At 35.1% G+C, this 25,692-nt stretch overlaps 2 protein-coding genes across 2 annotated transcripts; both read right to left on the reverse strand.

The window, feature by feature from the left end:
• Positions 1-2,551: 2,551 nt before the first annotated feature.
• On the reverse strand, positions 2,552-17,349 carry LOC136276162 (uncharacterized). Its single transcript, XM_066087279.1, has 2 exons — positions 16,808-17,349; positions 2,552-3,413 (listed from the first exon to the last, which is right to left on the reverse strand). Exons 1-2 carry the CDS (start codon positions 17,347-17,349, stop codon positions 2,552-2,554), a joined length of 1,404 nt encoding a protein of 467 aa, XP_065943351.1.
• Positions 14,247-25,445, reverse strand: LOC105334614 (alpha/beta hydrolase domain-containing protein 17B). Its single transcript, XM_011438132.4, has 2 exons — positions 24,591-25,445; positions 14,247-17,722 (listed from the first exon to the last, which is right to left on the reverse strand). The coding sequence occupies exons 1-2, from the start codon at positions 25,235-25,237 to the stop codon at positions 17,503-17,505; spliced, it is 867 nt and encodes a 288-aa protein (XP_011436434.1). The 5' UTR covers positions 25,238-25,445; the 3' UTR covers positions 14,247-17,502.
• Positions 25,446-25,692: the final 247 nt, after the last annotated feature.

Consider the following 25,692-nt stretch of genomic DNA (forward strand, 5'->3'; position numbering starts at 1 on the left):
GCATCCGGTTTAACCTCGCTTATATATTTTCTGCGTGGACCTCAGGGTCCACGCAAAAATAAGGTGACTTTTTAATTTCTAATAATTATATTTTATGTCATAGTTTACTCCCTTTCTAAAGACAGAGTTAATTGTCATTCATCTAAAAAGATCCACCAGGGGGCGCAAGCATCTATCTTCCAATTTTGGGGGATAAAATCTATCCTCCAAAAATGAGGTTGCCTAGACCTGATGAGTAGATGTTGTTCTTAAAACTTTGCGTGTTATTTTATGCTGACGATGCAGTTATTATGGCTGAGACCGATGATGACCTTAAAAAAGCATTAGATGAATTCCATGTGTATTGTTCTTAATGGAAACTTAATGATAATGTAAAAAAAAAAAAACACAGATGTAAGTTGGTCTGCAAGTTCCTTAGCCTAAAAATATTTTCCTATAGTTATACACCACACACATAATTTCAACCGATTTATTCATGTACTGAGAAATGGCAGAGCCCAAAGCATGTCCAAAGCATTGTCTTCTTCCCGACAAGTGCTTACTTAATTTAGGAAAAAGAAAAAAGTCACAGGGAGACAAGTGGGTGAATAGGTACTTGCTATAACATGATATTTTGCCTTTCTAGTCAACCACTTACTATTAATTTTCCTCTGAGGTTCAAAATAATGTATCCATGTTTGATCACCTGTAACAATTTCCGATAAACGTCGTCCATTGCAATTTTTCTCGATTTTAAGGTTGAATAACAAACCTATCTTCTGCCCTCTCTTCTTCCGTTCCTTCTCTATGATGTCAGGTAGCTCTTTCTGAGTGCTTGGTCATGTCTCCATCTGTACCTGTTCTGTGATACAGAAACATTACATGATGATAAGATGTGTTCTAGAGTACCTCCTTCCACATAGATCGCAGTTCATATTTTCTGTTAGGCCCCACTTGTGTAGATTGGTTGGCGATGGCAGCAGATCATACACTGATCTTAATAGGAACTTGATACAGTGTGGTTCCATCCTCCAGATCTCTCCCCGATTCAGCTTCCTCTCTGTTGTTGTCCATCTCGTCCATGCACCTTGGCTTTCCATTTCTGCTGCTTTTGTCCTTCTTAGCTCTTCTTCCATTTGGCGGATCTCTGCCTAAACCAGTCCACGTTTCTCCGCTCCGTGTTATTGCTTTTCATCCAGCTTTCTGTTTGACTGCCCTCTACTACTTTGCCAACTATATCTGCATGCTTCAGTCTCCTTTCTGCCTGGTGAACTGCAACCCTCGCTGACCACTTCCTTATAGTTTTTATTTCTATCCCTACTTTCCGGATCTTCGCATCCTTCGAATCTCTTAACAAGAGGACTACATGGGCTTTGGCAACTTTGAATTCTTCAACCAAAGATGAAATTGGCAGCTGGAGTTTGGATAAAGCACTAATACAGTCCTAGGCTAGTAAAGCATAGTGGGACCCCTAGCCACCTTCGGAGAAATCTGTTTACCTCCTTTCCAATGCTTCCACTCTCGTACTCGAGACCTCGTAGTGGGTTAGAGGCCATAGTAGACGGGGCAGCAGGCCATGTTGGTACATCCACACTTTAAATTCCCCGGTAGCTCGGTCTTGTCTATGTTTTTGAGTCCCTCTGTTACTTTCCCTTCCAGTTGCTTGATGTTTCCTTGGTCCTTCAGGTTAGAGTCAAACCATTTTCCTAGGCAATTCACCGGTTTGTCCACAATAGACAGTATCCCCTCGTCTTGTATCTTTAATACAAACTTCTTTGTTACTTTCCCCTTCTTTATAATTAGGCTTCTTGACTTCTGGGACTTGATCTTCATTCTCGCCCAGCTTACTGACTCATCAAGGGCATCAAGTACCCAATGTGCCTGGACATGTGTTGTTGTAGTACTGGTAATATCATCTAAGAAGCTTCTGTTTGCAGGTAGTATTGTTCCTGTTGATGTCTTGGGGCCTTTCGTTTCCTGCTCTGCGGCGCTGATTATCAGATTCATACCTATCACGAACATATTTACTGAGATGGTACAGCCTGTTGTTATTCCCCTTTCTAGCCCTTACCATTCTGTTGTGAAGCGTCCTACATCTCAGGGATATATTGTCAAAATAACTTCTGACGATCCCCTGGATTTTGTTCGGTTCATTATAATGCTGAAGTGCTTTCATGATGAGTGCATGTGGAACAGAGCCATAAGCATTTGCCAGGTCTAGCCAAACTGCTGTTAGATCACCATGGTTTATTCCCGCTTCCCTGATCAGTTGTGATATTGCACTGGTGTGTTCAAGTCATCCTGGAAATCCGGGAACTCTCCCTTTCTGTACTGAAGTGTCGAAATATCCATTGTTGGTCATATACACTGTCAGTCTTTTTGCCAGTACAGCAAAGAATGTCTTTCCCTCTACACTAAGGAGTGATATTGTCCTAAATTGGCTAATTTTGCTGGCGTGTACCACGACTCCCTCTGCTATTTTCCAGCAGTCTGGGATGACTCCTTTTCTCCATGTGACCTTGAGGAGTTTCCAAAGTCGACGCAAGAGTTTTGGACACTTCTTGTAAACTTTTTATGGAATCCCACTCGGTCCAGGTGCTGATCGAGATCTTGCCTTTTTGACAACTTCACCAACTTCCTGCCACGTTGGCTCTTTGTTGTCTAGTATTGCTGCAGATGGTTTTGCTTGTAGCACCCTTGAGCACTCTCCCAATGGCTCGTCTCTTTGGAAGTCTGAATGGCTCTGCCTTATGTGCTCTTCTATTTCTTCTTTCGTAGCTCTCAGTGCACCTGTCTTATCATCTTCTTCTGACGCTGCTTTTGTGAACTTATATGGGTTCTGGACGAAAGCTGCTCGTTTCTTTGCTCTCGTTCTTCTTTCTCTTTCTGCATTCTGTAGGGACTTCATGCGAGATCTTAGAGTTTCTTTAAGTTGTTGTAGTCCTTCCTTTTCTCCTGTGTTTGCTTTCCTATATTTCTTTCTAAGTGATCGTATCTCTCTTCTTATCTGATAAACTTCCATCTGTCTTATGTTTGGTTTCGCTGGCGCCTTACTCTTTAATTTTGATTCCTCTGCTCCAAATCGTTCCATTCCTAGTGCAAATATGATTTCAGGTAGAGCTCTGATCTTCCTCTCTACGCCACCATGGAGAGCTGAGTTCAGAATGTTTTCTAAATCATCATTAAACTGGTTCCACTTACTACTATCGTGCATGGCAGGCCATTTGATCCCCTCCTTCTTGTCCATTCTCCTCGGGGTCTCTTGTTGGTTTGTCACCTCCTCCAATAAAGGCATAGCTTCTTCCTGTGACGGTGCAGCGGCGTAGAGGTCCTCAGTACTGTGGTGTGTCTCCTGACTTTGGACCTTCTGCGTCTCACCAGCTGGTATAGCTGAGCGCTGCTGCCGCGTCGCAGTTGGTTGACATCTAGCTTTGCTTGATGGATTCGTAACACTTGCAGGTTCTTGCTCTTCTTCCCGCAGTGGGATGATTATTCAGATTATGTAAGATACAATAATAAATAAATTGTACATATGTCAAATAAGCACAAAAGCTTGGGGGAAAATTGAATATTTAAAAAAATCAATTCAATGCAAGTTTTTCGCTTATTTGACATGTACAGTTTATGTCTCATTTTACATGTATCTTTTATGATAAAATAATTTACTGTTAATTTGAGTGACTTTTTTCAGGTGTGTTATTTCACCTTAATAACCTTGGGTGACTTTTTCCAGGCGTGTTATTCCACCTTAATTACCTGGAGTGACCAGGGTACGTTGAGGTGCTAATTGCTACACATGTAAAAATTCATTGATAATCTACTAATTGTTTTCAAGCGGTTTAAAACTCGATTACAAATAAATAAAGTTCATCTTATTTTTCTTGATTTGACCTATAATTTATGTGTCGTTTCATGTAAGTATAATATCATTTTGTACCTAGCTGCAGGTCTGTAGCTCCCGGTCTGAAAAAAATTCGGATGGACGACCTGGGATCTATATGTATATGGCCGCCGCCCATTGAAAAAATTGTATATTTATTGCGCAGACAAACGTGCGCTAGTTTTAGACTGATTAAACTTATTTAAATGCAAATTCTGTGAAAACACTTATACCATTAAATTCTTCATGCAAATTACTACTGAAATCGTCTCTTTACTTGCCTCTGGTAGTCCTTTAAACACCATCACCGTTGAAGTGGTGCAGTTTATTTACATGTAAAATCGGCGACTATCGATCTCGATGTAAATTTAACATACCTGATTTTCCAAGGTATGTAGCTTGTTCCGGAGAAAGTCTGAGGTAAGTAGAGAGACGTTATCAGTAGTAAATTGCATAAAGAATTTAATAATTACGTTTTTGTGCGCAATAAATATAATTTTTTTTCAATAGGCAGCACTGTAGCTCCCAGGTCTTCCATTCGAATTTTTCAGACCGGGGGCTATACAGATCTGCAGCTATTTTGTACCTCATATATACCATTGTATATAAATGGTTTGAGTGAATAAATGAATTGATTGGGCATTCTAAAACAGAATACAGGTCACCTGTAGTTAATTTTGGGTCTCTCCCTTCTCTTACCTATATACACCATTCTCAACTGGCCAAAACTACTTGGTAGCATGTGTAAATTTCAGAATTTCGGGTATTTTAGTGGGAAGGCTCTAGTAAATTTGTCAATTTAAATCTGTACATTAGATAGAAAAAATAGCCAACTTCATTTGTATTCTTAATTTGTTGAGTCTGACATCATCTTGATTATATCTTGAAGTTCGATTCGTGATTTGATTTTTTTTTGAGATTGCTGAAGATTTCGACCGATCGATAAACTGGTAATAACTAGATCGTGTGTGTCCTAACACTGTCAGTTAAAAACAATCGGTTTGCTAAAGAAATCGAGTAGAAAACACTCAGTGGATGTAAATAGAAGACAATAAATGACATATTCACGTCATTTGGTTGTCTTAATTTCACAAGCAAAAATAATGATTTGGGAAATATGTGGATATAAAAATTTTGATAAGTGATTCAAGTCAGACTTCATTATAATTGTAAATTTACGGGGCTGTAAATTCATCTTCGTTGGACAAGGGTTTTCGGTCCTCCGCTCCTCCATAAACCCTGGCTGGGCTGCGTTCAAGATCGTAGCAGCTAGCCTAGCCACTAGGTTGTATTGAACGGACCTCTAGGTTAGTCGCAACATGTAAGTCTCAGATATTCAACTAAAGACTAAATTACATCGGCATAATTTGTTAATTTCAGGCGGAAATATACATGTTAAAGGGACATGGTCACGATTTTGGTCAAATTTTATTTTTCTGTTTTTATTATTTACAGTGCTTTATGAATGCATTTCTAATGATCAAATGAAATTTGGGTGTCAGTCGTTGAGTTTTAGCTAAGATACAGGACTCGCAATTCTTCGTCATGTAAACAGGGCTCGTGCCCTGTTTTTGTTTACATAGGTTTAATATACCAGTAAAAATCTTTTTTAAACTGATTTGTCTATCCTCTTATTCATTTTAAGCATTAATTAACAGTTCCTAACGATTAAAACATTAAGTTTGTGTTTAAAATTAGAATTTTCACTTCAACATTCAAAATGTAAACAAAAGCTTTGTTTACATAGCGAAGAATTTTAAGCTCTGTAACTCGCTTATAACTCAACAAATGACACTCAAAGTTTGGTTGCCTTTTTAAAATGCCTTACGAAAGCATTGTACACACTGAAATCGAAAAAAAAATTGATCAAAATCGTGACCATGACCCTTTAAGATTCATTATAATTTAAAGGATGAATAAAATATCACTAAATAAATTGATTTCGTGTATGTTACAAAGTGGTAACTAAAGTGGCCGTCTTGAATTTGATGCTTAGCATAAAATATTTAGGTTACGAATAACTACGTAGTGGCTAGACTAGATTACCGTTCAACTATGTAGCCCTACGTAGCAGCTTCGATCTTGAAAGCAGCCCAGATCTCATTACGAAAACTCGATGATGCGGTGGCGCTGTCTAGCTAACAATCTTACAACGGGTTTATTACAAAGGCGTCGGAACCGGGGGGAGGGGGGGGGGGTGTTAACTTCCCCCCCCCCCCACTTTTTTGGCAAAGCTAGACCTTACCATTAGGCACATGGCATCATAGAGGGTTCAGCCCCCCTTTTTTTTACAGCAAAGTTAAAAGTCCCTAAAGTTACCATGAAAAGATTGTAATGATGGAGTCATAGGTATACTAGCCGCCCCCCCCCCCCCCCCCATCGGATTAGGATTTTCATGATTTTGGGAAAATGGTTTTTTTTTGGCTTGTCAAGATTTCTAAGGATTAGTCTAGCCCCCCCCCCCCCCCCCCATTTCAATTTGCTTCAGACGCCACTGAATTATACACGCTAGGGCATAAATACATCTTGTAAACAGGTTGAGTAGCAACTATCGAAATATAGTTTACGAAACTATTAAATATTATAGGAATTAACTTATAACATAGAGAAAGCAAGGAATGTTTTATTTAATTGTTTGTGTGACTGAAACGTCTCTGATATATGGAAGCTTTTATGCCATCAAACCAGCTATCGTTTTCGTGAATATTGCTGACACGAGAAATTAAAATACAATACAGATCATGAAACCTCTAAATGCAGTGACTAGAAACAGGGACGTATATACTGACGGGAAAGACAACTTTAAAATTCGCCATGTTTACTTCCCAAACTATCACGCCAGCCTTGACCAAGTTTTTAAAATTCTGTTGAATTCCAGTAAAATATATCGTTTTTTAAAGCGATCTAGTTAGACCATCATTGAACCGAAAGTTTTACCAAAGATCATTCGTGTGTTTCTTGTAAAGTTTACATGATATCCCGCACAAGCGCGGAAATTAACACGATTATTATTATTTTATTTTTTTGGCTCATTTTTGTATATACTGTGTCCATAAAATTTCTTGAGATATACTTTAAAATTGAAATAGAATACTTGCAAGGCTGGATATTTAGATGAGCAAGTTCTGTCATCCCGCGTCCTTGGTTACCCCGTTCTAGAGAGTTTTATCCCATTTTCTCACCAGATGTCGAGCTTTGCAAGCGTCTATCCGCTATCAAAACTAAGATCGCGCATTCAAGACACGAATTGACTCATTACGGGCCGCCGGAAGGCGGTCCGTTATTGCTAGCGCTCTCGAGCGCTAGCAACTACGTTAGTCTTTTTCACTGGAATACGCATGCTCGACTCCATAGTGGGGGATTCTGGGAATACTGCACTATTTTAGATAAACTGTACCATTTTAATTTCGTTTTAGCATCTTCACATGAAGTTTTGTGTTTTATTGTAAATGTCAAAAAGTAACAGCTAGCTTAGGTCTTATAAAGCAAAGTGTAATTTTAAATATCGTGATAAATAGCTAGCTTTAACTTAAATTCCTTCAAGCTCGGAAAACATTTCCGAGCTTGCCGGAAAAGCCCGGGAAGATACGATTGCTACCAATACAAACAGTACCAATAATTCTGAAAATTTTCACCTCGAAATTGAAATTACAGTAGATACATTATGATTAAGGTATCCCACTCCTCAATGTTGTTGTATCAAGATTTTCTTGAGAAGTATATCATTGAAATCTGTAGACAAAACAAACTTAAAAAATACAAAGATAATGGGGGATCAGTATCCACCCATCTGAGTATGGCCCATTTAATTTGACCTTTTTGCACCTAAAATGCAATTTCATCCTGATTAGGATTTGTTGTCAGTATTTTTGATGAAGCAAACTTATTTCTTCAAATATTGTTTTTAATTATGCACAATGGTCACACTGAATATAGAGGGATTACGAAAAAAATTGTACAAAGCTGCATAAAAATTTTTGTGACCTTTTTGCACTTAAAATAGACAATTTTTTTAATAGTTACAATTGGATTTGAAATAAAAACTTTTTGAATATCAAGAATTTTATAAGATTAATCCAGTTTGCCTATATATGTGTTCAGTATCATTTTGACATAATATAACATGGGGGTCAGTGATGTCAAATTTTAGATATAGGGCTTCAAAGGTAAAATTCTCGCAAAATTTGGCTTTAAAACTGATTCAGACATGTTCTATATAAATGCATGATTTTATGCTGATCGGCTATCACATTCTCAAGATTTGATTTTGTACATGTCACACAGAACCTATAAAATATGTTACAAACCTATCAAATGTTAAAAATGTGAATAATGATTAAAGTATAATAAAAAGAAAAGTATATGGAAAATTCATAAAATTGCTTGTTTCTGTCATTTTTGTCTAAAATACCTTCCGCACGAAAAAATAGTTCCCCAAAAAACTTGTTTGTTTCTTGAATTCAAATGGATTTTCTTTATGAATGTTGTGTAATTATGAAATAATAATCTATCTGTGATGATTAAATAAATAAAATCATATTCATTTTAAATATAATGATCTTCTGCGCAATGAAATCAAAACATGAGGAGTGAGATACCTTAAGGCACAGTCAATGAGCTATGACATTGCCGATGTGAAGACCACTCTATAAAAAATTTACAATTCTATATTGAGACCCCACTCCAGCATAATTCCAATACACCCCTGTGTCTTCCTATTGTTAAATCTGAATCGATTCAGAAATGTAAACAAATGTTTTAGAAATCTGCTTCTGTGTTTTATGATGGCTACAGCGCTAGCTCACCAATCTTTTTAAAAGATAAGCTTGTTTGATACACATTTAAATATTGTTACTGCGTTTCTGCGGGATAGTTCTTTTTTATTAGAATTAATACTATGCTTATTTTTATGAATTAAAAGTCAATTTGCATGTAGAAATATGTTTTATGCCTTTTAGAAAATATCACATATTTTTTCTTTTACTCGTAAATGAAAAGTAGGTCAAACTTAGTAAATTGTCGTATTTGGCGCGTTTTTATCGAGACTATAATCTATTCGGAAAATATCGGAGTTCTTCATTCTTTTCAAAACAATGCATCAGGATCGGTATGCGGGACATACTAAAGACCTAAAATATTAAAGACCTGAATGTCATTAAATTTTATATGAATGATATTTTTGAATTTCTATGTGCCGTGTCAAATAAAAAGAGTTTGTGTGTGTATTTATTATATTTCCATGTAAAATGTGGTAGAAAATTTCATGAAATGACATTATATCAATTATTTACGCAAGAATATGACAGAAATGAAAATTTGAATTGACTGGAAAATTTGAACTAATAAATTTTTATTTTATTATGAGGTCCCTTGAAATCATGCTAATACATTAAGTTTTCATTCAATACAATGCAACCAAAATAACCCAAAATGGTTTGAAATACATAATCTCCAAGAGAAAAATGATGAGTTGCACTTTGTATTAGAGTAATGTACAAATCAATGTGTTCTCCATTACTTTATACTATGGCAATGATCATACAATTTCCGTTAGAAATGCTTACAGTAACGAAATCGATTCTATAAGATAATAGTAAAATGTTAAATTTCAAAACAAGTTGCTGAAAGTATATTAAAATTTACCATAAAAATCAGAACAACCAACTCTTATTTTCTTCTTTGTGGTGTGTGTTTATGTAAACAACCAATGATTCATACAACAATTATATTTTTTGCGGCCCATTTGACGCTTGCGTCAATATGATTTCTTGTTTCATTTATTCCACATTTGTCAAATCTTAATTTCTTTGTATAACCTAAATAAGTTCCCAGTAACCATTCAATTTTACAGCATTGCAAGCATGACCACTGACTTGGATCCGCCAAAGCGTGTCCACCACCTTACTCTCATTTTTTTTGTTATTTCAGGCTTGTTTATCGAGTTTTTGATTTATTTCTCAATGGTTATTTATCAGGTATCAGGTCACACACCAAGTTGTCGTAATGAATTATAGGGAGCAGAAAGGAAATGGCTAGCGAAGCTGTGACTTATCACGAATTAGGAAATGTCACATAATCAACTGGGATTTAATTAAGTCTTGAGTGCAATAATCAAGGAAGGAACTTCTATAAAATCATCAGTAGATCTCTCCTCTGAAAATATCAAAAACAGACTGAAAGGTCGGGAATGACCATGTGCACAGTAAAAACATGTATTCTGATTATACATAATGCGTTTGCTTTAAATAAAATCAGGTGTTTACATGGTGACACAAAAAAATTCTGCATCTTTTCTTCGTTGTTTTGTGTTTACCTTTAAAATTTCACTCCGTCCTATTAATTAAAGAAGTATAATAAAAAGTCCGTATACAATTACATGCAGATATCGAAGTTTGTGTTCATATTAGAAAGTGGGCATACCATGAAATAAGCAACTATGAATCAAACCAAGACACCTGTCGATGTCTGACACCTTAACTCTTCTAAATATTGTTGGGATGAACCTAATGACTTGAAGCCAACTATAATTGTCTGATATGTGTATTCATAAATCAGGTTATGTATGCAATACATGACTTAAAGCATGTCTGAGGCCAAACTGTACCTGATATGATACATGTATTTCTCTGCGAAAAGCCACCTAACGAATACAAAACTTATGATAGACAATGTTGATTACAGATTCTTTTAAATCGAACAAAAATAAAACATGAATTTGAAAAAAAAATATCAAGTTGTTTTTTGTTGTTGTTGTTGTTGTTTTTTGGGTTTTTTTTTTGGGGGGGGGGGGGGGTTGGAAACCACACACGTTACATAAGATATATCATCACTCGTGTATGTCTTACGTACATCCGCTCACAAACGAACTTGTCCGCGAACTTTTCTATAGTCTGTCCCAAATTATTGCTTCCATCACTTTTTGATGATTTTTTATAAAAAAAAGCAAAACAAAAAAGAAATACAGTTGAAATCGATGAAAGGGAATATATCCAAGATATCATCATTGAACAATCAATATTTTTCACTCATAAAAGTTCACAGGAACGAAAACAAATTTCTAACAGAGATTTATAATGGGAAATGTTTACATCTTTTCTCCATTCGGAAGTAATCGGGATACCTCGCACAATTTTTCAACGTTATCATCGGGGCTTATTAATGGCTGATGCAATGCAAAATCCCCGTAGACCTTCTATTATGAAGCCTGAAGCGGTAGAGGGGGCGTTTCAAAACAGATAATCTGAACATTTTGAGAACAAAGGTATTTATGATTGTCGAAATATCGAGCAAAAAAGTGGTGGAAGCAAAAACTCGGGACAGAGTTTAACAACCTCGTGCATTGTTTACCATCAGAGAAAGACCCTTAAATATCCATCTAAACAAGGAAAGGTTTATGCGGTTATTGTAATACAATGTTTAAATTATAATATATCTCAACATGCATACATGTATATATAATCAGCAACATTTAGAGATGCATCCGAAATTAATCTTATTCCTTAGCTAGGAAAATCATTTTACTCTGGCCTATATTCTTTTCAAGATTTCAATGACAAATAAACTAATTATCACCTACCATATTGCCAATACTGGAACATGGTGTATTATGTGTGTTTTAGACGTGAAATGATTTGGTTTTTTTTTAAGTTTTCCATACCATTTTTGGACAAATTTCTATCGACAAGAGGAGATAGATAGATAGATAGATAGATAGATAGAATCAAAAAAGAAAATGAACAGTTCCAAAGTTTCTATTCACTAGCGCTTTCTGTGTTTTAACATCCTTCTTCAGGTGAATGTACATACATGTAAGTTATGAAATTGTTTTCCTTATAGAAATTGACATTAAAAATTTCAGAGTAAGTTCATTTAACAATACTACACGCTGTGGGCTAATCGATGCTTTTGAACATTGATATTGCTGCACTGAATTGAAACATTTTAGCGTTGTAAACTTCAGAATAGGTTGTGCATATTAAAAGATATATTTATAAAACAGTTTTGAAAAAAAAAAATTGCATGTAAAAAAAATAAAGAAGATGGGTGGATAAGGCGTGTAAAATGCCCATGCAAGGTCGGATAAGATATTGAAAAATTAAAATATCAAATCAATCTGATATTTCTTAAAATATCATGCAAAACAGTATATATTTAACTTACCATTGATTTTAACCTATAAATATGTTCAATACCAGGAATATGTTGACTCAAACAGGCGTATACGTATCAAAACCTGCAAATAGTGTCATTTTTTAGATCTTCAAGACATTTTTTTTTATATAGAGTGGGTCTATGCTCCATATTTTTCTCATACTAGCCTAAAAAAAGGGAAATAAACCGATTTCAATCAACAAAAACGTGAAGAGGTGACCTACTATACATTAAAAATATCATTTTAACAATTGAACGTTTTGAAAAAAAACCCACAAGTCCGTAAATTCAAGGCCAAAGTTACACATAGTATTTAAACACGCTACTTTGTTGTGTCTGAAATGGCTTAGTGGTTAGAGCCCCCGACATAAGCTATCCTTATACATCTAGGGTTTTTATGTTAATTATGGATTAGATACAACAAAAATTTGCGCTATCTTATCCCCTATCTTCTTTCAAGTTCTTATTATAAAATTTATTTGTATGCTGTGCTTAATGAAATGCATCATTACGTTATGGGTAAAAATAACCACGTTGCGCGACTTCTATGCACTAGTGAAGCTAATTTACCGTCTTTGAGAACTGGGATGGGGGTGGGGGTTAACCAAAGATAAGGTCAATTTTAAGTGAATCATTTAATTGATTACAGAAAGAATGTAAATAGTTTTGATTTGTTGTAATTGATGGTGATTTTGCAAAAGTTTGTTAAACTTTCTTGAATTGGGGACTCTGTGACACAATCAATTTTAAAATTGCTTGATGTTTTATCCCGTTTTGAGCCTCGATGTTGTACAGGTAGAGTTGTGTACATTATCCTGCAAGGAGCCCCATTGTTCCGACCAATCAAGAGGACTGAATGGTCGTGGCCATTGTTAGAATACTATTATAATAATCTCCTAAAAAATAGCTTTGCAAACAGATATTGCATAATATTCACATTTTTAATCCTAAGTATTTGGATTTCTTTTTACTTAATTATAGTTTACACTGTATATTTAGAGAAGGTCTGGTGGTTAATTTGGTGACCGACCAGCCTACTAAACCAAATCTTCGCTAGCCAAGGGTTTTCGGTCCACTCTGCTCCCCAGTGTTGCTTTATAAGGGGTGTAGAGTCCGTCTCGGGAAGAGCAAGTTTTTCAGGTACCAGATGTGAGGTGTGGCTCAGTCTGACAGGGCTATGGAGGAGTAGGACTGGTTATAACTTCATGGTAACTGAATCTCCAGTCACGGTAAGTTCATCTTATACATTTTTACTATACTGGAAATAATATTCAACTAAAACGTTTAATTTAAACTACTGCAGTATTTCTATTTGTCAGCGTGTTCGAATTGTTTACTTTGAATTCTGTCATATGTTCTTGTCTTCAGTTTGAGTATATAAGTAATAATGTTTACTTGATACTTGTTAATATATATGTACATGGTTTCATTTTTGCCTTGTGAACCGATGTTATTTATTGAAACTTTACCCATGTGTATTATTTGTAATTTGCTTATATAAGCGTTTTTACTTTGTAAGACAAACCACGATCATCCATTTAGTCCTCTTGTACGACGGTGGCACTTTTTATAATATTTTGTCAACAAATAATTTGTTGAAGGTTTTTTTCGAGGTTTTCCCATTGTAGCTTTATGTGGCGATAAAAATTTGTCGATGGTCGTGGAGGAGTTCCCGGGGCCTAACGTGTGGACGAGTCGACGTCAATTAAGCATGTGCATGGTGCTTTGAGGACCGGATGTCGGATCTATATACGTTGTGACACTGGGGGTTGTACAAAGGTCGGGGCATTGGCGTACATTACGAATGCGGACGCACTTACAGGCACTGAGGTTATCGAGGGTTACAATGGACCTGAGGGCGGATTCCACCGAGGATATCGATACCTGGAAAGCAATTTATTTTGTATATATGAACATATTGTTTTAAATAACATTTTAAAATTTCAAAAAATCTTTTGTTTTGCTGATCAAGCCAAAGGGTGTCGTATCAAATATGTTGGCTTTAGATAATCTCAGGTGACTTCTAGTATCGAATGACACAAAAATAACCTGCATCTCTTTTTTCATCGTCTTGTTTCGTCTTTACCTTGAAAATTCCACTCAAGTCAGTTCCAGTTAATGTAACAGTTTTTAATCAGAAATACAGTAAGTAAAGTCCTTAGTTTACCCGAGCTACGAAAACTGGTTCATGCACTTATCCACGATCTTGAAGTTTGCTAATCACAAAGAAAACACATTTTTAAGATGATGTTCCATGATTTTTATTATAAAAAAAATGTAAGACATTGAATCTCTCCAGTCACATAGCATGAGGTTGTGTGTTCTATTTCATTGCTACCAATATCTACCAATATACAAAGGGAAACAAAAGTGTTACAGACTTCTTACATAAAACACATGAAGCTCTTTACCCGCCAAGGAACATGTCATTCTGTTACTGTTTATACATACAAAAACTTAAATATTAAAAATACTGACAATGCACGAGAGAGATAAAGAGAGAGGAGAGAGAGACTATGTCAAAGGGAACCAGTTATGCTTTTGTCTGAAACGGTGGAAAACCATCACAGTCAAAAGGATTGTCTTCATAAAGTTTCAGTTGATCAAAGGATGAAAACTTTGATTCATATCAAGTAAAATATGGGTGTATGGTTGTACATGTATGAAGAACAGAAATGATTGAATTGGGAAATATTACACACATTAAAAATATTTTTGGTAAAAAAAAATCACATCTATTGAATTAAAAAAGCAAGTCTGAAAAATTACCCATTTATTTGTTAACGTATACAAATTGTATAGGACTCCAGTTAATTTCCTCATAATTAATCAAGAAGCCTTGAATGATGTTCTTTTTAAGTGACAAAATACAAAATCAATCAACAGTCATCTTTTGAGGTTTTCCTTTGCGGAAGTGAGTTTTGGGGTTTTTTTTCAATATGTTCTTGAAGCATTAAACACTTAGTCTATGACCGGTAAATATAGTGGTACAAAATGGTTCGATCCTACATAATTATAAATTTTAAACGGTGTGCAGTCTATGAATGGTCAATTTTGATACAAGTTAAATCATCAAATAATAATAATTCTCTTAAGAAAACAATACAAATATTAAAGTCCTCTGTCTATAGTCTCTTTACATTGGCATACTGCTGATCAAGAGTTTTGAGCTTTAGGTGTATCAAATGTTCTATTCAAATTATATTTATCCAAAAAAAAAAAACTATTTGATGACTTCATGTTGTGGTACAAAGTGGTAAGAAATCAAGCCAATCTTAACAGAAAAGATAATACCAAGTCAACTGAATTTGTATGTACAGTACCTTTAACACAGGAAATAAAAAAGTTCATGTACATGCAGCTATCAAAGTTTGTGATTAAAAGCAGACATCTTTGATTTGTTAGGCAGTAACCAATCATAAATCAAAACACAGTGGTAACCATGACACCTGTCCATGTCTGACAACTCAAATCTTCTAAATATTGTTGAGATAAACATGACTTGAGCCCTCAACTACGACCAACAAGTGTACCTATTTATTAAAACCATTTTATGCATTCAATATACGACTTAGTTTGGACGTCCGAGATCAAACTGTATTTGATGCGGATATGATATTTCTCTACAAAAAGCCACCCCATGAATACGATGCTTATCACCATTTATGCCGATTACTAATTCTTCTAAAATAAAATAAACATGTATAATTGAAAAAAAAATATTAAGCTATTTTCTTTTTCTTTCTTAGTTTCGCATTCTTTTTTTTTTGAAAACGCACAAGTTACACTACACTACAGTACATCATCATATGTTTATGTCTTACATTATTTACCAGAATAAAACAGTGAGAGAAAGACTTGTAAATATGCATCAAAACAGAGACTATCAGGTAAGGTTTATGCAGTAATTATAATACAATGTGTAAATTATAAATCTCAACATGCATATATATAATAGAGCAACACAAAATGTTTGTATACACAGAAATCCAAATGGACTCATAGTTATGATGAGTACCACAAACATACAGTAAACAGTCAAAAACAAAGCAAGTGAAGCACTTGTTTACATGTACATACTTATTAAGCTTTCAATGACTAATTACAGAAATCTAAGTCCTCCCAAGCTAATTGAGTTTCACTCTCCAATCATACACCACCTCTTTCTCCCCTAAATCAACAATGCTAGTCGGTCATTTAGATCAACCAGTGCACCTGAAAAATATACGTGCAATGACAGGTATGCTATACAAAATACAAACAGACAATCATATATTTAGATATATAGTCTAATACACATAACAAAATGTATCCAAAATCTTAAAAGATTTTTGCTTTGCTTTATCGTCTGCTTTTGGTATCAAAAATTAAAAGGAAGTAAAGAGTGTGAACAACTGCTATTGATCCTAAATCCATCAGTCTGAGCTCCAAAAATGAATCATTTAGAAGACATGTTTCTGTAAACAAAAGGCAGCCAGACTTTTAGCTAAAGAAGGATAACTCTTCTTGGTAAACAAAACAAAGTGTGTCGAGTTAGTATGTTATGTGCACTATACAAAAATTTAAATAAATTACATTAGCATGCCCACATATTAAGATATTTCCTTAAATTTTTCTTATGAAATTTACAATCATTAGTAACATTGTAAAAAACACACATCTTGGTATTTCTTTTTCAATTCTTACAAGATTTTATAGACACCTACATGATAAACATGTTGCATCATTACATCCCATTAAATTATTCTATTGCTGAAGGTTTAAGCTACATGCAGCTGCTGCCAAATTTCACATTACAGATCTGTGGATTCTATGATATCGCTTTCATCGTCAGACTTCTTGTCCGCATCAATGGCCACTTCTACAGTGACATTCTGTATATGAACATCACAGAACACACGGTTTTCAGCAGGAGTTGAGTTCTCAGTCTCAGTAAGATCTTGATTTCCTAAACTTTCTGATGGGCATTCTAACTCATGATTTCCTTCACACTCTGATGGACATTCTAACTCACTCTTTGGTTGTCCATTGTTTTTCTGACATTCTTTGAGCTGAAAATCAGACTCTTTCATGACTTTGGCATCTTCATAGTTTTCTTGGACTTCAGAAGTTGAATTCTTGTCTTGTTCAGACGAGTCCACAACTTCTTTTGCCTGAGCAAGGTCATCAATTGCAGTTTCCTTCACATAATGAATTACAATTTCTTTTTTCCTTTCTTGAATATTGACCTCCATATGGTCATCAGGCTGCTCTGGACTATCGACTATGCTAGGTGAACTTAAATCCTCCTTTGTTTTCTTATCCCTATCCCCCCTTATTTTTACTCTATGTTTCTTCATTCTTCGTCCAGTGCCTTTCCTGACTTTAAATGCATTGCCGTCATCAGAAGTGTAAGTGTCCGTCACCACGGCAGACAACGAGTCGCAAAGGTCCTGAACACAGTTGTCTGCGCCGGCGACATTAATATCCTCCCCCCTAAGTTGCAGTAGTTGTCAATTGACAGAAAGTTCAATGTTTATAAACTGTTTGAGACGTTCCAAATACTGTCCGTAAAGTTCCACGTCATTATGGCCCGCCCCTTCCACCCATAGTGGTTCCACTGCCCGCGGACATTTCTCATAAATGGCCAGACCGTGGGAAAAGTCTATCACCTCATCTTCTGTTCCATGTATCACTAGTACAGGACAGGTGATTTTGGGCACTTTGTCTATGCTGAAATAAAAAGCAGAGACATGGGATATATTGCTCGTGTCAGCTACATGAAAAAGAAAAGGGTTGTATATATGGCAGGGTACATGCAGGATATTTAAAAAAGAAAAACAAAGATTAACAGTACCAGTAATCAACCTTCCAACCTTTTTATTAGTTATGTTCAATGATAAATACCGGTACAAAAGCAACTTCATATCTACAAAATTTAAACCGAGTTGGAACATTTAACTTTTTTTATAATAATTTTTTTAAAAATGCTATTAGTTCTAACCCAGATTATATTATACCAGTATTTTGTATTAAGGACTATATTTGGTATTGTTCAATATCTGTCCCAAATTTTAACCAATATTTAAATAGTATTGTATCAAAATCAAATTTTCATTAAACATTAAACAGAGGATGTATATCACATTATTCTTGATATTAGTCAGCATTGTCCAATAGCTGTTCATCAATGACATCACCAAAATGGGCATATTCCCACAATTTTGCAAATAAATGAAAATATTGTCATTTTTCCTACATATTTTGCCTTTGATAGAGTAAGGTGCAGGTCTGCTCAAGTACGATTTTTACATATGTTTTTGTACTCAAGCATAATTATACACATCATACATGTAGTTAAAAATGGTACTTGAGCAAGCATGTGCTCAATGTATCCCATTAAACAAGAGGCCCATGGGCCACATCGCTCACCTGAGGAACAATAGGTATGATAAAATCAGCTTAATGGAGTCATAATACAAACTATCTGGACAATGTACAATAATACATGTAGATCCTGTATAAATAAAATCCATTTTCCCCTGGATATTCTTATGTTTATAATCATTAGTCCCTTTTCTAACAGGATGATTTTATAGTCATATCATATGTTGAGTATTGCAGTTCTCAAAAAGATCCTTAACAAAAGTTTATATATGGGATATAAACGTACATCAAACTCTGAACCTTCTCGTGAGGCCAAAGAATTATCCTGGGGCCAAAGTCTTAACAATTATAAAGAATCATCTGGCTGATTAGTTTCTGAGAAGATTTTTAAAGATTTACCCTATATATTCCTTTGTTAAACTTTGACCCCCCATTGTGGCCCAACCCTACCCCTGAGGATCATGATTTTCACAACCTTAAATCTACACTACCTGAGGATGCTTCCACACAAGTGTCAGCATTCCTGGCCGATTAGTTTCTGAGAAGAAGATTTTTAAAGATTTACTCTATATATTCATGTTAAACTTCGACCCCCCCAATGGGGCCCCACCCTACCCCCGGGGGTCATGATTTTCACAACTTTGAATCTACACTACCTGAGGATGCTTCCACACAAGTGTCAGCTTTCCTGGCCGATTAGTTTCTGAGAAGAAGATTTTTAAAGATTTACTCTATATATTCCTATGTAAAATTTCGATCTCCCATTGTGGCCCCACCCTACCCCCGGGGGTCATGATTTTCACAAATTTGAATCTACATTACCTGATGATGCTTTCACACAAGTTTCAGCTTTCCTGGCTGATTAGTTTCTGAGAAGAAGATTTTTAAAGATTTACTCTATATATTCATTTGTTAAACTGCGACCCCCCATTGTGGCCCCACCCTCAGGTGAGCTAAAAGATTAAGTTTACAATACAATAAGTTGTTAAAGTTGGTTTCTGGAAGAACAGACTTTGAAAATTTTCTAAATAAATATTGACAAATTTTTTACCTTTTTAATCTTTAGTTTTTAAGAACTGTGTACAAACATAGAATTGTGAGCAAATCTTTGTATCTTGCTTATAATTAGAAGCTTAACACTCAAATATGGTTAGTAAATAGAAATTGTAAACAATTAAACACAAGAAACATGCACTACATGTATAACAAATAAAGAACACAATTTATTTTTTCGAAATGAATCATATATATATACATGTTTATACCTACATATTTCCGTCAGCGATATCAAACTCTATTTAAACTGAATAAACTCGAGAAAATGTCGAGCATCTCAACAAAACCTTTTGCATTAATCTACCATTACCATTTACGCAAAAGATAATGCCGAATTACCGATAGAATGAATTGTATTTCAGTACCCCTACATCAGATTTTGCTTAATTTGCGCAGGTAAACAGTTAACTGTTTGATTTACCGAAGTATCTGTTTGATTTGATACGTAAAAATCACGAAATGCAGATGATAGTTTCCAGGTTACAAAGCGTAAATAATGAAAACGAAACGAAAATCCGAACAAGCTAACACCAACACCCTTGTTTGATCCTTGTTGGCACAATTAGAAAATTAATTAATAAACAATAAAAACAGAGGGAAATGTACTTTAGTACGTTGTTAATGCCTCAGATTTTATCATTTTCGCAGGTAAACATTTACCGAAGTCTATGTTCCAAATACAAGGCGATTGTTTCCCAAGTTAAAAAGCAAAATGAAACGAAAAAATCAAAACAAGCTAAAACCACCCTCACAAGTGAAAATGACAACGCGTTGAAATATTTAACCTCAATTTACTTCACAATAATCGGCACCAATGTTATTTCCATGTTTCATAGATTATATTCGCACGTGAACTGTTGCACAACAAAATGCCAGCTTCAAACAAAGAACCTCGTTTTCGAGATGCGGTAGACTGGCGATGCCTGTCATAAGACCAGTCTATCGCAATGAATTGCCAGTCTATGATATATGGAATAACGAGCCATTCTTTATTAGTATTTTCGCAATTATCTCAAATTTGGAACAGAAATCGCCTATAATTTTTGCAATTTATATTTTCCTTTCCCTAAGGATGATTTATGCCAAATTACGTTAAGATTAACTCGGTAGTTCTTGAGAAGAAGATTTTTAAAAATGCACCCCCCTTTTTCTACAGTTTCAAGGTTTTCTCCGCTTTGAATACAGATCGGACTTTTATTTCTGCAATTTATATTTGCCCTCCCATAAGGATGCTTTGTGCCAAATTTGGTTGAAATTGGATAAGCGGTTTTAGAGAAGAAGTTCAAAATGTAAAAAGTTTACAGACGGACGGACAGACGGACGACGGACAAAATGTGATCAGAATAGCTCACTTGAGCTTTCAGCTCAGGTGAGCTAAAAAACCATCCATTTTTTGCTCTAAAACATTAATTTATCAAAATAAGACAATCTTCATGACGTCATTTATACATTATGACATCATTCTAGAGTGATCACTTTCTACATACTATCTTCAACCTTATAATTTAAAGCTCCCAATGGATTTTAAATTTGGGGGCAAGAAATGCATAAATCTGCACGAAGTTTTTTGATTACTACATGTATTGCATGAATTTTTGGCATACTTATATAAAGTTCAATTTTCTTTCTCTAGTACAGTATTTAATTTTAAGTTCACATATTAAAATCATGCAATCTACCTCCAGATTTTATAATTTATTATTACCAATATGTAGAGAAAAGGTCTTAAGCATGATTACGGTAAAATACTGGTAATTAGCTTGGCCAATCGAATACCGGTACATGTGACGCATTTCAAACAGGAAAAGAATTATTTCGTGAACAACAAGAAAAACAAAATACAACTTATACAAACACTGATGAATGACTTGCAAAATCAAATCTAATATTATTCTATCTTCACAATGTTGAGGTTTACATACTGAGAGCTCAGTTCCTCACACTAATGTATTAGACTGTGTAAGGAATGTAACTTAAAGCCTAAGCATTCATGTTACTACGAAGTGGTCTGCCTCTCTAACGAAGAGAATATATCAATGATATCAACAAGAAACTTAATACATGTACTGACAATGAAATGTAATACAAGTATTGATGGCCAACTTGTGAAATCAACTCTTACTTCATTCATATTACTGTAAGTGGTCTGCCTTCAAACCAGTGGATGAAATTTTTTAAAACTTGCACTCAGGATTTATCATATATTGTAAGAGCCACTAAGAGGCTTGGGGTATGATCTGAATTACCGGTACACTGATTTCCTTTAAAGTTTTACAAGCATATAGGAATTGATATGTTGTAACATTAACCTGGAACAAACACCAAATTTAAATCATGCACAAAAAAATTAAATTTCAAGCAAACATAAATTCACTCAAATGCCAGCAGAGGTCTAAGCAATAAAACGGATCAATTTCACATAATTTTGAGCCATTTCAATGCTTGTGTAACAGAAAAAGAAATGAATATTGGTCAGTCACCCTGTCTAACCATAAACACAAGACCAAAAGTTACTGACAATAGGACTCAATAGTCACTGTTGTTTCTCGTCCGATTTGAAGGTTATTTATTTCAGAAATTCAGATGTGTACATGTAGTCATGTACATGTACATAGAGTCAAATGATCCAAAAGAATTTTAGAACTGAAAAGTGTATTCAATACATTGAATTTTGTTAGCTGCAGGTCTTAAGCTCCCAGTCTGAAAAAATTTGGATGGACGACCTGGGAACTACAGTTCCGTACGTGTTAAAAAGTTGCAATTTATGGTGCACTAATACTTGTACAAGTTTTGGACTGATTAACCCTATCTCCACACTAAAATAAGGAAATAATTTATAGTACCATTAAATTCTTCAGACAACCTACAACTGATTTCGTCTCCTAACTTGCCTAAGACTTTCTCTTAATATGCTAACTGACCTCGGAAAATGAAGTAAATTAAATTTGCCAGCAGATTGAAAGTCGCCATTTTTACATTACATGTAGACACGACTTCACTTTATAGGACTGGTGATGGTTTAAAAGATAATCAGCGACAAGTAAACTTAAAAGTGACAATATCTGTGGTAAAATGTCCGAGGAATTTTTGGGAATAAAATATTTGTACAGAATGGGTATGGAAATTAGATTAATAAGTCTAAAAGTTGTGCAAATTTTTGTGCACCATAATTTAAAACTTTTTTTACACGCATGGAATTGTAGCTCCCAGGACATCCATCAAAATATTTTCAGCTGGGAGCTAGAGACCTGCAGCTAGGACTTTGTTTAACTTTAATCATTCATGTACTGATGTATTTTTTAAAACTCAATTTTCTAAACAAGAGGCCCATGGGCCACAATGCTCACCTGAGCAACAGTAGGTATGATAAAATCAGTTGAATGGAGTCATATGGAAACTATCTGGACAATGTAGTTTACATGTAGACCCTGTATAAATAAAAGTCCATTTTCTTTACCCTGGATATTCTTATGTTTATAATCAAGTCCCTTTTCTAATAGGATGATTTTATAAATTTATCACCTGTTGAGCATTGCAGTTCTCAAAAAGATCCCAAACAATTGTTTATATAAGGGATATAAACCTACATCAAACATCAAACAGTTATAAAATTGGAATCCCAATGTGGCCCCACCCTACTCCTCAAGATTTTGATTTGAAAGAAATTGAATCTCCATCATCTGATGTTGCTTTCAGCAAAGTTACCAAAGTTACAGCTTTTCTAGGCAAGTAGTTTTTAGAAAAGATATTTTTTTAAAATTTCTATCTATATTCCTATGTATATTTTTGCCCCCCCCCCCCCTCCCCCCCCCCATGTTGTGACCCCATCCTACCCTTGGGGTTCATGATTTGAACAAACTTGAATCTACCCTACCTAAGGATGCTTCCACACAAGTTTCAGCTTCCTTGGCTGATTAGTTTCTGAGAAGAAGATTTTAAAGATTAACTCTATGTAAAACTTAGACCCCCCATTGTGGCCCCACCTTACCCCCAGGGACCATGATTTGGAAAAAAAATTGAATCTACACAATCTGAGGATGCTTCCACACAAGTTTCAGCTTTCCTGGCCAAATGGTTATTGAGAAGAAGATTTTAAAAGATTATCACTATATATATTCCTATATAAAAGATCAATCTGCCATTGTAGCCCCAGCCTACCCCTGGGGGTCATTTTTTTCACAACTTAAAATTTACACTACATGAGGATGCTTCCACATAAGTTTCAGCTTTTCTGGCTGCTTGATTTCTGAGAAGAAGATTTTTAAAGATTTACTCTATATATTTTATGTAAAACTTCGACCCCCATAGTGGCCCCACCTTACCCTCAATGACCATGATTTAAACAAACTTGAACCTACACTATCTGAGGATGCTTCCACACAAGTTTCAGCTTTTCTGCCCAAATGGTTTTTGAGAAGAAGATTTTTGAAAATATCAGCAAATTTTCAATAAATCCTAATTATCTCCCCTTGAACTTGAATCCCCTTTACCCAATGATGCTTTGTGCCAAGTTTGGTTGAAATTGGTCCCGTGGCTCTGGAGAAGAAGTCGAAAATGTAAAAAGTTTACAGACAGACAGACGGACGCCGGACAAAAAGTGATCAGAAAAGCTCACTTGAGCTTTCAGCTCAGGTGAGCTAAAAAACAGTATTCAGTGGTTCATGCTTCTCTAAGAAAGCTGTATTCACTATTCAGTGGGTTGATCAAACGAGATGTCAATACATCCTTCTACAAAACCAGAGTTTGCATTGGATTCTTTATACATCCTAAAAATCTTTTTCTTGCTGAATTCTTTTTATACTCGATTAATATATCACAGAATTCAGTATGTGGACATGATAGGATAATCATACAGTAGTTTTTGTATTTTTGTATCTATATGTACATCTATCCCTTATCCACAGATTCACTTCCTTATTAACACAGATCCAACTTATCCAACTTACACAGTTTACCAGTAATGTACTACATGTATAAGTAATTATATATATCTCAAATTATCAATATTGTATACACATAATAACTGAACATGATAGTGTACATTTTGAAAGTAACTGCATGTAAAGTCACCATTGATATGAAGCAGTGCATCTAATGTCAGAATGATCAAATGACTGCGTCCAAGTATCAAAATTCAAAATTTCACAATTAAACTAACCTTGGAAAAGCATCAAAAAACCAAGTTCTCTTTGTTTCTGGAAATGCCACTCTCATTCCTGACATCAGAGGTGAGTGAAGAATGGCTGCTCCAACTTCGTATCTTGCAGCCAGGTCAATAGTAGGTACTGTGCCAATACTTTGACCGTACAAAATAACGTTTTGAGGACTTATGCCATATCTGCTGCGCAAGGATTGCCATGCAGCATCAATGTCTGCATATAAATTCTTCTCTGAGGGTTTTCCTGAGCTATTTCCATATCCTGAATAGTCAAAGCTAAAAATATTACAGTTAATTCGAGAACCAAGACCAATATAAAAACTGCTCATTTGGCCAAGATCAACAGCATTCCCATGACTAAAAAGCATTGTGTATTTAGCATTGGGGGAACATCTGACCATCATGCAAGCTATCCTGTTTCCTTTTGAGGTTCTGGTCATGAACACTTCTATACAGTCTAGTTCTCGCTGTGTGTATTGCCATTCGGCTCTTTCGGTCAAATGCAGACTGTACTTAGTCCCAGCTTCATCAGCTATCAGGGAGTATGTAGGCTCAGGTGGGAGGAAAGCTAATTTGGCTGCAATTTTTGATGGACATGGAGGGCAACAAAACAAACCACACAACTCGCTGAATGATAGGCTATTCATGATGGTGATATCGAGGATAAAAGTCTATAAATATTGAGCTAACAAAGTCTTCAATAATTTCACTGATTCATTGTGAAGACGAACCTGGGTTTATCAAAAGTTGTATCCTCATTCAATACTGGTTGTATTGAGTTTCATTCAAGATTTCCTATCCTCAGGAAAATACAACGGTGACGTCACTTTACAGTCACCGGAAGACATATCAACTTATTGTTTCGAACTTGTAAAACTGTGCTCTTCAGAATTTAATTATTGTCATTACATTTTTTTTTTACAATAGTTTACAAATGAAAAGATAATATCAACCTTTTAACACAAAGAAAAATATTTTCGAATTTTTTTAATAATATTTAAAAGGGATATGGAAACAAATCCGGAAAGAAATGTTTTCATTATTTACTAAAAAAAAAAATGTATCTTTAAATGCACTAAAATATTCCAGTTTCATGTATAAA

Source organism: Magallana gigas, chromosome 6, assembly GCF_963853765.1.
Source record: "Magallana gigas chromosome 6, xbMagGiga1.1, whole genome shotgun sequence".
In the NCBI taxonomy this organism is placed as follows: domain Eukaryota; kingdom Metazoa; phylum Mollusca; class Bivalvia; order Ostreida; family Ostreidae; genus Magallana; species Magallana gigas.

Excerpts from the sequence above, each read along its gene's own strand:
- LOC136276162 (XM_066087279.1), bottom strand. The coding sequence starts at position 17,349 with ATGAAGAAACATAGAGTAAAAATAAGGGGGGATAGGGATAAGAAAACA. Across the intron at positions 3,414-16,807 it reads ATCATAGAATCCACAGATCT|CAAAGCTAGATGTCAACCAA; the intron begins GTAATGTGAAAT and ends GAATCCATCAAG.
- LOC105334614 (XM_011438132.4), bottom strand. The coding sequence starts at position 25,237 with ATGAATAGCCTATCATTCAGCGAGTTGTGTGGTTTGTTTTGTTGCCCT. Across the intron at positions 17,723-24,590 it reads TTTTTTGATGCTTTTCCAAG|CATAGACAAAGTGCCCAAAA; the intron begins GTTAGTTTAATT and ends TTTTTATTTCAG.